Below are 12500 nucleotides of genomic sequence, written 5' to 3'. Positions count from 1 at the left end.
AGGTGCGAGTTACAGCACAATGAACCAATCCGAAATTCCTGGCGCTTCCATGTAACTAATGCAACGATCAAATCAAAACTTCAACATCCCACCACCCCCCCCCCCCCCCTTCCCGGGCAAATCATGGGCATTTGACTATCCTCTGTGCCTGGGGGGTGGGGAATTTGACCGTTGCAAATGATTTTTTTTTTGGGCGCCAAAGTCGCTAACATCTATAAAACACATGTTTGGACAAGACGGAAGAGTTTAAAGGAAAAGATGTAGCATTTGCGAGTGATTGGCTTACAAAAAAAGGGCTTCAAGACGTCTTATTAAAGATGGCAGGAGCCGACGACGACCGTTGTTTAGTAGGGTATGACAACCAAATCCAACGATAGGGTAGGACATATAATGCTCAAAGTGCAGGAGGAAGCGAGCATGCAAGGCATGGTTGCTTTTGGTTTTCCTTCTCATTGGTTCATACAATGGCATGAGATTTTTAAACCAATCACTAAGCGTAGCAATTGCAATCGTTTAATTACTTTCGATAGTCATTTGAAAACCGCTCTATTTGGCTTACATGCCATTGGTTGCATGACTCTGTTGTGATCGGCCAGAAACCGAATGTAATTAGTTTTCTTTTGGAACCATTTGCCCTCAGCTGAACAACTACAATTTCCAACCAAAAACAAGGAGCTAGACTTTCCAGAATACTTACTGAAGTAAAAATGTTTTGCAAAACACTGCAAGAGAAAATAAACAACGCATTCAGTTTCTTCAAATGAAAACTATGCTGAACGTCAAAATCTGTTATTTAAAGAAAATGTGCTACTCACATTTTTAAGACGAAAACACGTGTTACCTTGGCATGTCAAAACAAAAGTACGATCCAAATGTTAACATACAAGTGAAAAAGAGAAGAACGAAACGGAAAGGACCTGCGAAAAATTAGAATTTGTGCAGACTATTACATCCCTATCAATGATGTCAGGCACCGCAAACATATCATTCAAAGCAAATGAAGTGTTGCATACCTCTGCTGGCATGACAGCAGCCTGGTTTTTGACCCCAAATGTAATCATGGTAGTCTCTGTACCTTATCGTACCCGCCATTATGTTGTTGTTAATCTGCACGTGACTTCCTGTCAAAATTTGACAAGGAGAAAGCTTGGTAACCGAGTAGTTTGTCCAGATGAAAATCTTCTTCCTGCAACCGAGAAATGCAGGCGAGCTGATACTAATTTGCAAGAGTGGACTAAGTGACAAACATGGAAGTGTAAGAGAACCTTTTTTTCTTGTGTACTTGTTTTTGAGGCGCACGGGATGACTAAATTACCGGCACAAAATGTATAAATATAAGAATTATCTTTTTCTTGTAAGTTTAAGCTTATATCTTTTGCATGTCATTTGCAAAGGTTTTTCTTCCCTGTACTCCGGTACATACAGAATCATGACCTCTAGTGAATTGTGACTAGATAATGATACACCCCTGAAAATTTCAAAAAAATTTCCTTTTTTCTTCCACCCCAAACCAGTCACCATTGCCCCACTTTCAAGTACCGGATCTTAAATAATTAGTCCATAAAACCAAAGCACAAAGCAAACATAACAAAATATACCTAATTAGCAAGGCCTAATCGAAATAACAATGGGTTTTTTGTCCTCCGTCATTTTAGTTCGTTTTTTGAAAGTCTACCCCTCCTTGGCTTCACAAAGCACTTCAACTTTTCACATGTTTACAGAACTTTGTTTCCTTTTATTTATAGCCTCAATGAAAAATCTGCCATGCTAAGCAATTATGAAGTGTATCAGTTATTACTGGAGACAGAAATGCAAAACAAAGGTGGTAAAACCAAGATGAAACAGCCAAAACATTTGGTCAACCTGTCTACAATTTGTTACGAGGTACGGTCAGTACCCCCATCAATAATTTCCAAACCATGTAGCTGAATGACTAGGTTATCATATTAGCCATACAGCCAATAGGAGGGTGGCAAGACATTGTACAAGGAATTTCAGCCGAGGCAGATGATAATGTGTGTTTATCTGGCTGACTGTCTTTCTTCTTTTTCCAGGCTCGAAAGCATTTGGAAAAAACTCCATGTAAAAGCCAGGTTTGTGGGAGTTTTTGCCTCAATAGGCCACTTGCACTAAGAGGTCATGTGACATCGTTTTTATGAAAATGAAAGTTACATGATTTTGCCTTCGAAACACTATTAGTGGGTCATCTCTTAAACAAAATAATAGTGATTTGGTTTTTCAAACCCGCACCATTTGCTTAAAATGAGAAAGTCCGTAGCTGGTCACGTGACCAAAACTTGATTTTTTAAAATTATGAATTACCACTTTCTGACACAAATTTTGCACTTGAACTTCAAGGAAAATGTTGAAAAGATGATGTGGTAACGTTTATGGCACATCTGAACTCAACTATCAAACATTTAACAAGATATAAGCAAAAAGTAGTTTTGGCCGCCATGTTGGAGGGCAAGAGTATGCCCTCCAACATGGCAGACAAGACAAATCATGCTACTTTGTTGAAAAATCAAAGTACCATAAAATATCTCCCTTAAATACATTTCCTCTCAAATTTCGCATGTAAGATAATTTTTATGTGTTCTGTCAATTTTTGGCAACAGCAAGATTACAACTCACTGTTTAAGGGAAGCATTGGTCACATGACCTCTTAGTGCAAGTGGCCTATTGCAAGAAGGAACTGATGTTATTGTGAATGCCCCTAATCGAAGATCCAGGTTTTAGTGTCCTCTGCATAAGAATCACCAAGAATATTATTCATTTATTATGCCTTTACCTTTGTTCTTTTTTGCTCAGAGCCCAGAAATAATTGAAGACTTTCTTAAAGCTATGGAGCCATTTAATTTAACAAGGTTTGAGAACAAATTTGCATTTATGTTCTTGTTAAACAACTCTGTTGCGAAAGGGAATGTGATTGTATTTAAAAGGGGCTTTTTTATGTTATTTGAATGTGGCAGAACTTTCTCATGTTTTTTTTTTCAAAAATTGAAGATGGTAGCCTGCTTGCATGCTTTCTTTGGGGAGAAAGGGGGTGGGGGGGGGGGGGGCAAGTGAAAAGGGGAAGAACTGGGGCAAAAGGCCAAGGGCTGACCCCTTGTCCCACAAAGTACCTTTCCCCCAGCAAAATGGCCATATTAAATTAACAGAGTACTGCTATTGAATGTCAGACAAGACAACATTTACTCTTACTTTATGTTTTTTGTTACATTATTTTGCAACAGAGGGGAGAAGCTTCAGTTGTTGAACTTGAGGCCAACAACACCTGTAGAAATTCAGCTGGTTAGTTCAAAGATATTTTCTCTGTAGATTCAGATATGGCTATTCCAGGTCAGGTCATGTATCCTTAATCTTCAATATGGGACAAGACCTGTTTTTTCTCTCCATATTTAAAGGGGCTATGTCATGCAAAATTATGTAATTTCTAATTTCATGACACCCAAAATGCCCAAAAATTAGAATGAAACATTGCACTCAACACCTAAAACCATTGAACAACATAAAAGATGTACAACAAAAGGAAAGAGAAGTATGTATATGGATGGACACAAATGGGCAAGATTAAAACAACTTGCATTTGGGTAATCTTGAAAAAGAATTGACACAACATTTCTTAAGTCTATGACAAATCACCTGGATAAAGGTTGTTTTTGCTCAGAATCATTGTGTTTGTGATGTAAGGATAATTTAATTAGCAAAGGAGTTCCACATTGCCATTATTGAGTTTTAAACTTGTGATAAACTAAAGATTTCCACTAAATACCCTAACATAGTGTGACATGGCCCCTTTACATTACTATATCCATGGGTTATTCATTTTATTGCATAATTTTATTATTATTATTTTTTTTTTCAAATGAGTTTGTTGTATTATGTATATTTACAGTCAAGCTACGTGACACGTGACCAGTAGTTTTGAAACTTGAACTGAGTATTAAAATCTGTGTACCAGTTTTTAACTTTGCTCTTGAAATTCTGAATTTTCCATGAATATTTCCGTGATATATCGCAAATAGTTAGCTATAAATTTTCGTTTTATTATAAAATAAATAGTGCATAAACAGTGAAAACTATTTCAAGCATTTGGTGAATTAATGTTCAGTTATTGTGTGTTTTTCGTACCAACTTTCAGAAAAATCTTCAAGATTCCATTCAAATCTCGGAAGCTCCAATAGGAATTCGGATGTTCATTTCAGTGTCACAGATACTGGTTATCTGTGACATAACTTGACTATAAAGTTACATAACCACCCTCCCCAGTGAGCGGTCACACCAAAACGCAGACTGCAGACTGTGCAGACCAACAGACGGTCTGCACAGTCTGCAGTCTGCGTTTTTCAGTGTCCCCCCGTGAGGGACTTTGTGTTTAATATTCTGTCCATCTCCCTTGGTTATGATTAGCTATGATTCTAACACAAATGTGCCTTGTTTTTGGAGCCAGTCTTGGTGTGAAACCATTCAAATGAAAATGAGCATTTTCTCATAAATCAAACTCATCTCCATTTGAATGCTTTTCTACCAAAACTTGCTTTGAAATGGACATGAACAACAACTTGGAAATGGGATTTCCAAGCATCTTGATTAGCTCAGAAAACCTCAGTTCTCAGCGCATATGTGCATTAAGTATTACCAAGCTATAAGAAATGTGTGGCGATCGAAAGACAATTTTCCAACTACGAAAGGTTTAAAATCAGTTGAAATTTTGAAAAAAATTGCACTCAAAAGATATAACATTGGATATAGCCACCTACTAATCTATTCTACCAAAGGACCCACACTAGATAACCGTTCTAGAATTCATCATCATCACCTCCACCTCTACAAAAACAAAAGTGTCGTTGTAGCGGTTATGAACGTCTTAAATATGACAATGATATTATTATTGCAAAGAAAGATGAAGTGCATCCCCCTGCCCCCCCCCCCCCCCCCCCCCCCCCCCCCCACCCCCCCTCATCCTTCCCTTTCAAGAGTTTATCTAGTTATTTGGGCAAAATAAGCAATTCTGTTCAACATAAAACTTTTTACACGATAAAGAGGGCGAAATCTTTGTACGAAAGGAGTTCTTTTGTTGTTTTCTATGATTTCTTGTTCCACAGATCATTGAGGACAGTGAAGAGCGATTAAAAACTGATCAAGAAATCGAGCAACTCTTAGATATTATTGCTTCAAAACTTCCAGACAGTGATATTCGTGACGAAACCGATGGAGACAAGCAGAAGGAAGAAGATGAAATGTCCTCATAAAATTCATAAAAATGTACTCATAAATTGTACCGAGAGCTTTTGCCAAAAAATTGTAAAATTATGTAAATTAAAAGAACTTCGCGCGATTTCGAGTTCATGGTTTTACTTCTAAGATTTCAACAAGCCGAGGTTGTTAGCCCTGGAGCTTAGTGGATTTGCGAAGGATATTATGTCTTTTACCATATGATTGATTTTTATGACACATTTGGTCAACATTTTGTCTTGGATTGCATTGAATAATGCAAGGGAAAAGAATTTTTAAAAAGGTTTGGCAGCGGTGGGATTCGAACCCACGCCATCGAAATGACTGGTGCCTAAAACCAGCGCCTTAGACCACTCGGCCACGCTACCTATCCACTCAAAGGGGCGAAGCAATTTAACTTTTTAAACTATACAAGTATTAAACAGAATGAGTTGCCAAAGTGATTCATTTCTCTTTTTCTACATCTACATTTAGGTTTGTTGGTAAAATCGTTAGACATCACACCAACGTTTAAGAATGTAACAAAAGTTAAAATAATACCAATGAAAATTATATCTACTAAAACGTGAAGTGAAAAAACAAATAAACACGTAAGGGAAAAAATAAATTTTCAAACTTTTTATTATTATTCACGGTTCTTTGTTCAATTCATTCGTGTTTTTACTAATATCGATTGACCATTGATAATCTATAATATTCTTGAAAGTTTTTAATTTTTTTGAAAAGAAAACGAGAGTCCCCAATAGGGTTTTCGGGATTCGGGATTCGGGATTGCATTTATGGACGGGTCGCGGGATTTGGCGTTACCGGGAAATCGTCACACGTAGAGTCACACGCAGTGTTTTCGTTTTCCCGACTATCTGGGAGCCTGGAACATTTGGTCGGGATAACCCTACTGGGGACCCTTGAAAACGTTTCCTTTGTTTACCAAGGCAACTGCCAACGTCCTGAAAAATTTGTAACGAAAAAACTTTGGCTATCTCGTAACGAACGCTTAAGTGACGCAGAAACGCCATAATCATCAGGATGAGTGACCAACAAAAAGAGGGGCGTCATGTGTTCGCTAGATGTAACCATTATTTTTACCTCTTGAAGGGTGGAGGGGAGGGCTGCACTGCACCTCGCCTGCTCTTTTACGGGGGAACAGAAAGGTGAATATCTGCTCTACAATGAAATCAAGACAATTGTAAATATGCTACTATGATCAAATTTTCATCCCTTGAATTTTTAGGTTTATTACACAGAATTCCAGGAAAAATAAAAAACGCCGTTTACCATTTGGAAAAATCTGGATGGGTTCCAGAGATATTTAAGTTTGAAAAATGTGTAAAACATGCAAACGAGATTACTGCTGACGTAATTCACTCAATCCAATATAAAATCAAGTATATAAATTAATACAGCCATCTCGATCAATTTGCAGCAGAGACCATTGAGACTTGGTAGGCTAATAGACCTTATTCATAAATGGCAGTCAATTTATGATTCTTTTGTCCACTAAAATGAGGCTTGGTAAGCTAATTTGCACTCGGACAAAAGAATCATAAATGTGACCGCCATTTATGAATAAGGTCTATAGTTATAGGCAACACACCTTCGTTTGTAAAGAAATTGGTTCCCATGGCAACTCACTCTTTTCCAGTCCCCTTCAACCTGATTCAATACTTTTGGTGATCATAGGCAACAAACTCGACCTAATGTATTTATATGCTTGCAGGATCATGCAGATGAGGCACCATAATTTAGCAAATATCAAAATAGAATGCCAAAGGTGGCCAGCAAAGCCTTCAATATCAGGGAGGTTTGGAACCCAGTATGTTGCTCTTGTAACAAAACTGGTATGCTCACATTGTGGAGCACATCTTCTAGAATCTTACTGCAAAGAATCAAACATTTCTGATACAAATTGGCTGGGATATCTTTTTCTACCATATTTGATCACAATTCGGTTGAGTTTATGATGTCATCACTTGGCTAATTTGCATATTTTGAAAACTTGAATATCTCTGGAACAAAAATAGTAAACAGCATTCTGCTTCTCGTACAGTCTACATGTTTGTCTTTCAATGGCTTAGATAGGAAACATGCGAATTTCGTCATAGTAGCACTTTAACACTGTTGGTGCTTTGCCCTTTTTCACAAATTAATATTATTCAGTAAACAAACATGGTTTAGGTTATTAATTTTTTCCCACATAAAAGAACACAACTTTTAAATAACAAGGCAAACAAAATTAGTGAGTCAAATACTAAGAAAAGCATTAATTGTTACCAAAATATTTTTGTTTAATTTTAACAGAAAATTTAACCAGAAGTGAATCCAAACACATTTATTTCTTCCAGATTTAAGTAAAACAGCTCTCGTATCATGTCCACCGGAAACAACTCTATATGACCATTGCAAAAATATTAAAACAACAATATTACACAGAATTGTCTAGTGTATACTGATGCACTTTGTGATAACCTGCACAGAAATGATACCTCGTTGACAGGAGATGTATAATGAATAAAATTATTATTTTGGTAAACCTAACAAAGTGTCCCATTGTGCCAAAGCATCAAATATCTACAGGGTAACCACTCTACCATGAAAACAAAATTCCATGACTTTTCCCTTACCAAAGGCAATTTTCCCTGACATAGTCTTTTAGGATTCTCTAGTAATAGGAGGACAAGAAAGACCAATATTACTATTTTAATATTCAGTCAGTTCAATATACCGGTAAGTAAATTTTCCCTTGTTGTGCCCAACAAACAAAGCACATGGATAGCAAGGAAACATCGTTTGAGTGGTTTAATATCAAGAAAATTTATCCAGAATGGGGATGAGCTCTTTTTTCAAATTCCCTGACTGTTTTGAGAAATTTTCAAGGTGAGTGGGCACCCTGATCTGTATACAAAAAGAGGGTGAGGGTTAAAAAAACTCTTTATTCAGTTGACAAAAAGAGTGTGGGTCCCTTTTTAACTCTATTTAATCACACAAGTGATCTTGAACTTAGTGTAGTACAAGGGATGTGCACTTCATCCAAATTAGCATTCATTTTACATATGCAATCCCAAACACACCTGCTTTATCATTTCCTGTGCATCTTTCAAACAACTAACACAATAATACAGCTGACATTACTAGACATGAAGCATGTGTACAACTGAATAAAAAACGTCTATAATTAAACATTAAATTTTAATACTTCCTAGAAAAAGCCTACACATGTAATGATGTGAGATCATGACAGACATCAACAAATTTAAAGTCATAATAATTGATGGGCTTTATGCATAAACATTACTAGTTGATACTTTTCTATTTTAGTTATTTCCTCAAATTGGGGGCAAATGTTTAAGCACTTAATACTTCATAGTGCAGTTTTTATGTCAAAAATGAAGATAATAATTATGATTGAAACAGATGGTGAGTAAAACTGTTTGTTCTTTTTTCATCACATTTCTTTTATCCACATTTCATTGCTGGAAACATTGCCCCAACTTGGTAAAATAACTGGAATACAAAAAATTGTCACAAATAGACCGTATTCATAAATGGCGGCCAATTTATAATTCTTTTGTCAAAGTGCAAATTAGCCTACCAGGCCTCGATACCATACAGTGAATTGAAAATAATTCTTGCTCTAAATGAGGCTTGGTAGGCTAATTTGCACGTGGACAAAAGAATTATAAATGTGACCGCCATTTATGAATAAGGTCTATTGCAATGCACAAAGCCCTTTAATAATTAATTTATTCAAATGAAATTTTAATTTATACTCTATATCCCTCGGCATTTTCTAACATTTTATTGATGGTTATTACAAGCCAAAAGGCTGATAACTTTCTCTCTGCAATGCAGGATATTTTAAACTGCAGGCCTTTCTCCTTTCTGAATAGATCAGTTTACCAACAAGAAAGCTACATGACAAATAGCTGAGAAAGCCTTACACATTCTGACAGTTCAGGACATGGCAAAAAATAGCAATAACAACAATGTTGTTACTGAACCAAATATTTTCATTGAATATTAGTGGGTAAAATGCACTCAGACCAAAACCCTTCTCCATTGGGAATGCTCTAGTGTCATAATTTAGAAACAAAGACACAAGACAACCCTTTATTATATGTACAGAAACGTACTTGTACTTTGTTTAACTGAAATACTACTTTTGGATCAAGAGGACCTTTGCAACTGGCATGAAGATCTTGCCCTGCTGACATGACACTTGGGAAAAGCAAATAAACAAACTGGTAACTTGTTGAAACAAGTGTAATAACAATGACTAATATTGCCTGGATTGCTTACTTTACGACAAAATAAGTTTCTTCCCTTTGCAAGAATGAAAAAAAAAATTGACACTAGTGGTAATGCTCTGGGAACAAATGGCATACAGCTAAGCTATGTACACAAAGTGTGGACTATTTACATCGTTATTTAGTTTTATGGCTTAGTTATATTAACATTGCCAGGGTTTTTCTACAAATTAAGACCAGCATATCCACCCTCCCCATATTGCCACTCGTTATTAATTAATGAGGGGAATAGTCACTATGAGCTGTCATGGAACCACACAACTGATGGACTTGACACCCTTCATTATTTTCTTTTGCAGTTTAGACCCTTATGTTCTAATATACCCACAAACATAATTTTGTTTTTCACACAAAGGATCCACCTTTGCAATATATTTTTCTTAAAACTACATTAACAGGCATCAGACAGTAACGTGCATGTAGGATTCACTCAAAGAGCTGTTGTGTGGTAATGATTACCAAAGAAAGTATTCCCTGTTTGCTTTGACTTGCTGTCACAGGATTCTTTTGGTATCCTGTGCACAAATTTGTAATAATTATTGAAACGAGAAAATCAAACTGTTACTTCACGACTGCCACTTATCGTCTGTCCATTTACACTTGATTTAACATAAAAAGCCGAAGCACGCGGGGCAGTGCTAACCACTGCTGTTACACTTGAGTCTGATCTGCCATCTTGTTGCCTTGTCTCATGGCTATTTTTGCTTGTTACCCCATCCTGAAAATAAAAAAAAAAGCAAAATCAATACCAGTAAGTGTTAACAGTACATAAAAGCCCAGCTGTGAGGCTTATTGATGTCCACCAATGCCATAACTCACTTTAAAGTGGCTAGGTCACGCTATTTTAGGTAATTTTGTTTAATTTTGTTAATTATGAGCTCTAAACGTCAAATTGGCAGAGCAAGAGTCTTTCATTTGCAAAATCACAGCCACATAACAACTAAGATTGATTTTCCAGCTTTGTAAATGAAATTTTGATATAGACTGATATAAATTTGAAAAAAGGTGGGCCGACATTTTTCAAATTTTCCCAAATTCAATCCATTTCAATCCTCTCCAGTTTTGTCCATCCATGTCCCTTCTTGGCTTCCGACTTGTCACCTTCACTCTTTTGAAACAAAAGGGTTAGCAGTTACCACTTTGCTGCTACTTTTGCTAAAATAAATAAATGATAAAATTATACAACAGGATACAATACTACAAAAAACAATCTTTTCTTGCAAAGCCAGATTATTTTTTCTTTAACTGTAAAAATTGAAACTATACATGTATGTACCTTTAATTGTTGATTTGTATGATTACAGGTCACTTCAACTTTGATATCCCTTAACTCTGCTCCATCTGTTTGATTGTTAACTTTATCTCCTTTATCTTTGTTTTTCTCTTTTCCTTGTTTCACCTTTGAATCTTCCTTTTTTAACCTTTCTGAAAATCCTATATACCTAAACAAGAAACACAATAACAGCAATCCATGATGATGTCAGGATAGCCTGCTCGTTTGTGGTAGATGTTGCACCACGAAACACGTATCAACCATGCTGGAAGTGTGTGGGATAGGTCTGGGTCCCACGAGAAAAATGACGGATGGAGGCGGGAAAGAGCGGGAAAGAAAAACTTACCCGCTCACTTGTCGTTTTGTCACCTGACTCTCAGACCTATCCCACGCACTTTAAATACCACATCTGATACATGTTTCGTGGCAACAACAATATCTACCACCTGCGACCAGGCTAAGAGCAGAAAGGTGGAACTTACTTGGTGTATTGGGATGAACAGAGTGTAACTACACAGTTGTTTTTGCATCCTCGATCGAAAGGGTTGTGGCCACTGCGAAACTTCCCTGTGACCTGCAAAGTAAATCAATCATACATTTTGCATTCAAATGGGGTCTGTCAATTGACAACTTTAGCGTCAAAATTATGGGAAAGGCAGAGAACATCAAAAGTATGCCTCATTTGCAGAATCTTTGAAGATGACTAATGCTTACAACAAGAACAACAGTTTAATTTCTAAGAAAACTTGGGAAATGGAATCCCCCCACCCTAAATCTTGCATAGTCATAGGTTCAAGTCCCATTTAAATGTCTGGATTTGGTTTTCAAGCTCCTTTACAACTGAAGAAATTGCTACATCAACTGTAGTGATCTTTTCCCAGTCCCAATAATACAGATTATACCATAACTTCCATAATATTCTCCCCAAATATAAGGTGACGTCAAACTAAGGCAAGACATCTTAAGGGCCTCACCCAACACAATGTAAATTATCGAAAAGACTGTAAAACTAGATACTGTCAAGAATGTTTCAGGTAAGAGGCAGGTCTAGGGTCCAAAACCAACAATTTTTGAAAGACAGATCAGGACCCACTGATGCTGACACAAGCAGGATCCCTTCAGATTCCTTGAAGAATTGATAACTTGCTTCTAGAACTTATCTAGCGCACTTTGTTAGTACCTTGAGATGTCATTAATTTGTTTAACTGGAGCACTGTGTTAGTACCTTGAGATGTCATTGATTTGTTTAAAGTGCCAATATTATAATTATTAAAGCAGCACTGATAAGATGTCTCAACAGAAATCACTTTTCATCATGGCAAAAATACAAACTCCTAAATTTATTGCTATGCAGCATGGTTTTCATAGGATTAACATTTTGTTCCCTTCTATACCTGTACTAATACCTGTTCATTGGTGGTACGTCCCATAGACACAAGACCAATATGAAAAACTGTTAAACCAATAACAGGAATGGATGCCAATCCACATATGACCATAATTCCTATTCTGAATCTTCAGTTAAGGCATGACCTACATTGTTATCAAAACTTTCTCCACAAATCAAGAACATCATGTTGAAAAATCCCAACTGGTGGGAAGCAGCCAGTTATACATGTAATCCTGAACAATCCTGAGATTTTTTTGGTCTTTTTGGACAATACCTACAAGAAAAGCCCAACAAT

General features: G+C 36.6%; 3 protein-coding genes and 1 non-coding gene across 6 annotated transcripts in view; 1 reads left to right on the top strand and 3 right to left on the bottom strand.

The window, feature by feature from the left end:
• LOC138047495 (lysosomal dipeptide transporter MFSD1-like) overlaps positions 1–1150 on the bottom strand; it is a 26409-nt gene extending 25259 nt beyond the window's left edge. Inside the window, exons 1-3 of one of the 2 annotated variants that reach the window (XM_068894369.1) lie at positions 1014–1150; positions 842–917; positions 698–722 (exon numbers count right to left, since the gene is read on the bottom strand). In XM_068894369.1, the coding sequence (XP_068750470.1) occupies positions 698–722; positions 842–917; positions 1014–1092 (180 nt within the window). In that variant the 5' untranslated portion in view covers positions 1093–1150. Of the gene's footprint in view, positions 1–697; positions 723–815; positions 918–1013 lie in introns of both variants that reach the window. The other variant, XM_068894370.1, reaches the window with a different exon arrangement.
• On the top strand, positions 1130–5866 carry LOC138047501 (DNA-directed RNA polymerase III subunit RPC9-like). The gene is made up of 6 exons (XM_068894378.1): positions 1130–1255; positions 1746–1884; positions 2055–2093; positions 2812–2867; positions 3237–3294; positions 5109–5866. Exons 1-6 carry the CDS (start codon positions 1248–1250, stop codon positions 5253–5255), a joined length of 447 nt encoding a protein of 148 aa, XP_068750479.1. The 5' UTR covers positions 1130–1247; the 3' UTR covers positions 5256–5866.
• Positions 5525–5606, bottom strand: Trnal-uag (transfer RNA leucine (anticodon UAG)). The gene has a single exon. It is a non-coding gene; the product is annotated as a tRNA-Leu (tRNA).
• A 3420-nt stretch (positions 5867–9286) lies between the features above and the next one.
• Positions 9287–12500, bottom strand: part of LOC138047494 (palmitoyltransferase ZDHHC5-A-like) — an 8448-nt gene continuing 5234 nt past the window's right edge. Inside the window, exons 5-8 of one of the 2 annotated variants that reach the window (XM_068894368.1) lie at positions 12222–12324; positions 11298–11389; positions 10819–10984; positions 9287–10260 (exon numbers count right to left, since the gene is read on the bottom strand). In XM_068894368.1, coding sequence (XP_068750469.1) covers positions 10096–10260; positions 10819–10984; positions 11298–11389; positions 12222–12324 — 526 coding nt within the window. In that variant the 3' untranslated portion in view covers positions 9287–10095. Of the gene's footprint in view, positions 10261–10818; positions 10985–11297; positions 11390–12209; positions 12325–12500 lie in introns of both variants that reach the window. The other variant, XM_068894367.1, reaches the window with a different exon arrangement.

The sequence above is a fragment of the Montipora capricornis genome, chromosome 4 (genome assembly GCF_036669925.1).
Source record: "Montipora capricornis isolate CH-2021 chromosome 4, ASM3666992v2, whole genome shotgun sequence".
Lineage (NCBI taxonomy): Eukaryota > Metazoa > Cnidaria > Anthozoa > Scleractinia > Acroporidae > Montipora > Montipora capricornis.
This window is presented reverse-complemented; position numbering and strand designations above follow the sequence as displayed.

What these genes read in the sequence shown, in the direction of transcription:
- LOC138047501 (XM_068894378.1), top strand. An exon ending in TGTCTACAATTTGTTACGAG is followed by an intron (nt 1,885 to 2,054) that starts GTACGGTCAGTA and finishes TTCTTTTTCCAG; the next exon opens with GCTCGAAAGCATTTGGAAAA. An exon ending in CACCTGTAGAAATTCAGCTG is followed by an intron (nt 3,295 to 5,108) that starts GTTAGTTCAAAG and finishes CTTGTTCCACAG; the next exon opens with ATCATTGAGGACAGTGAAGA.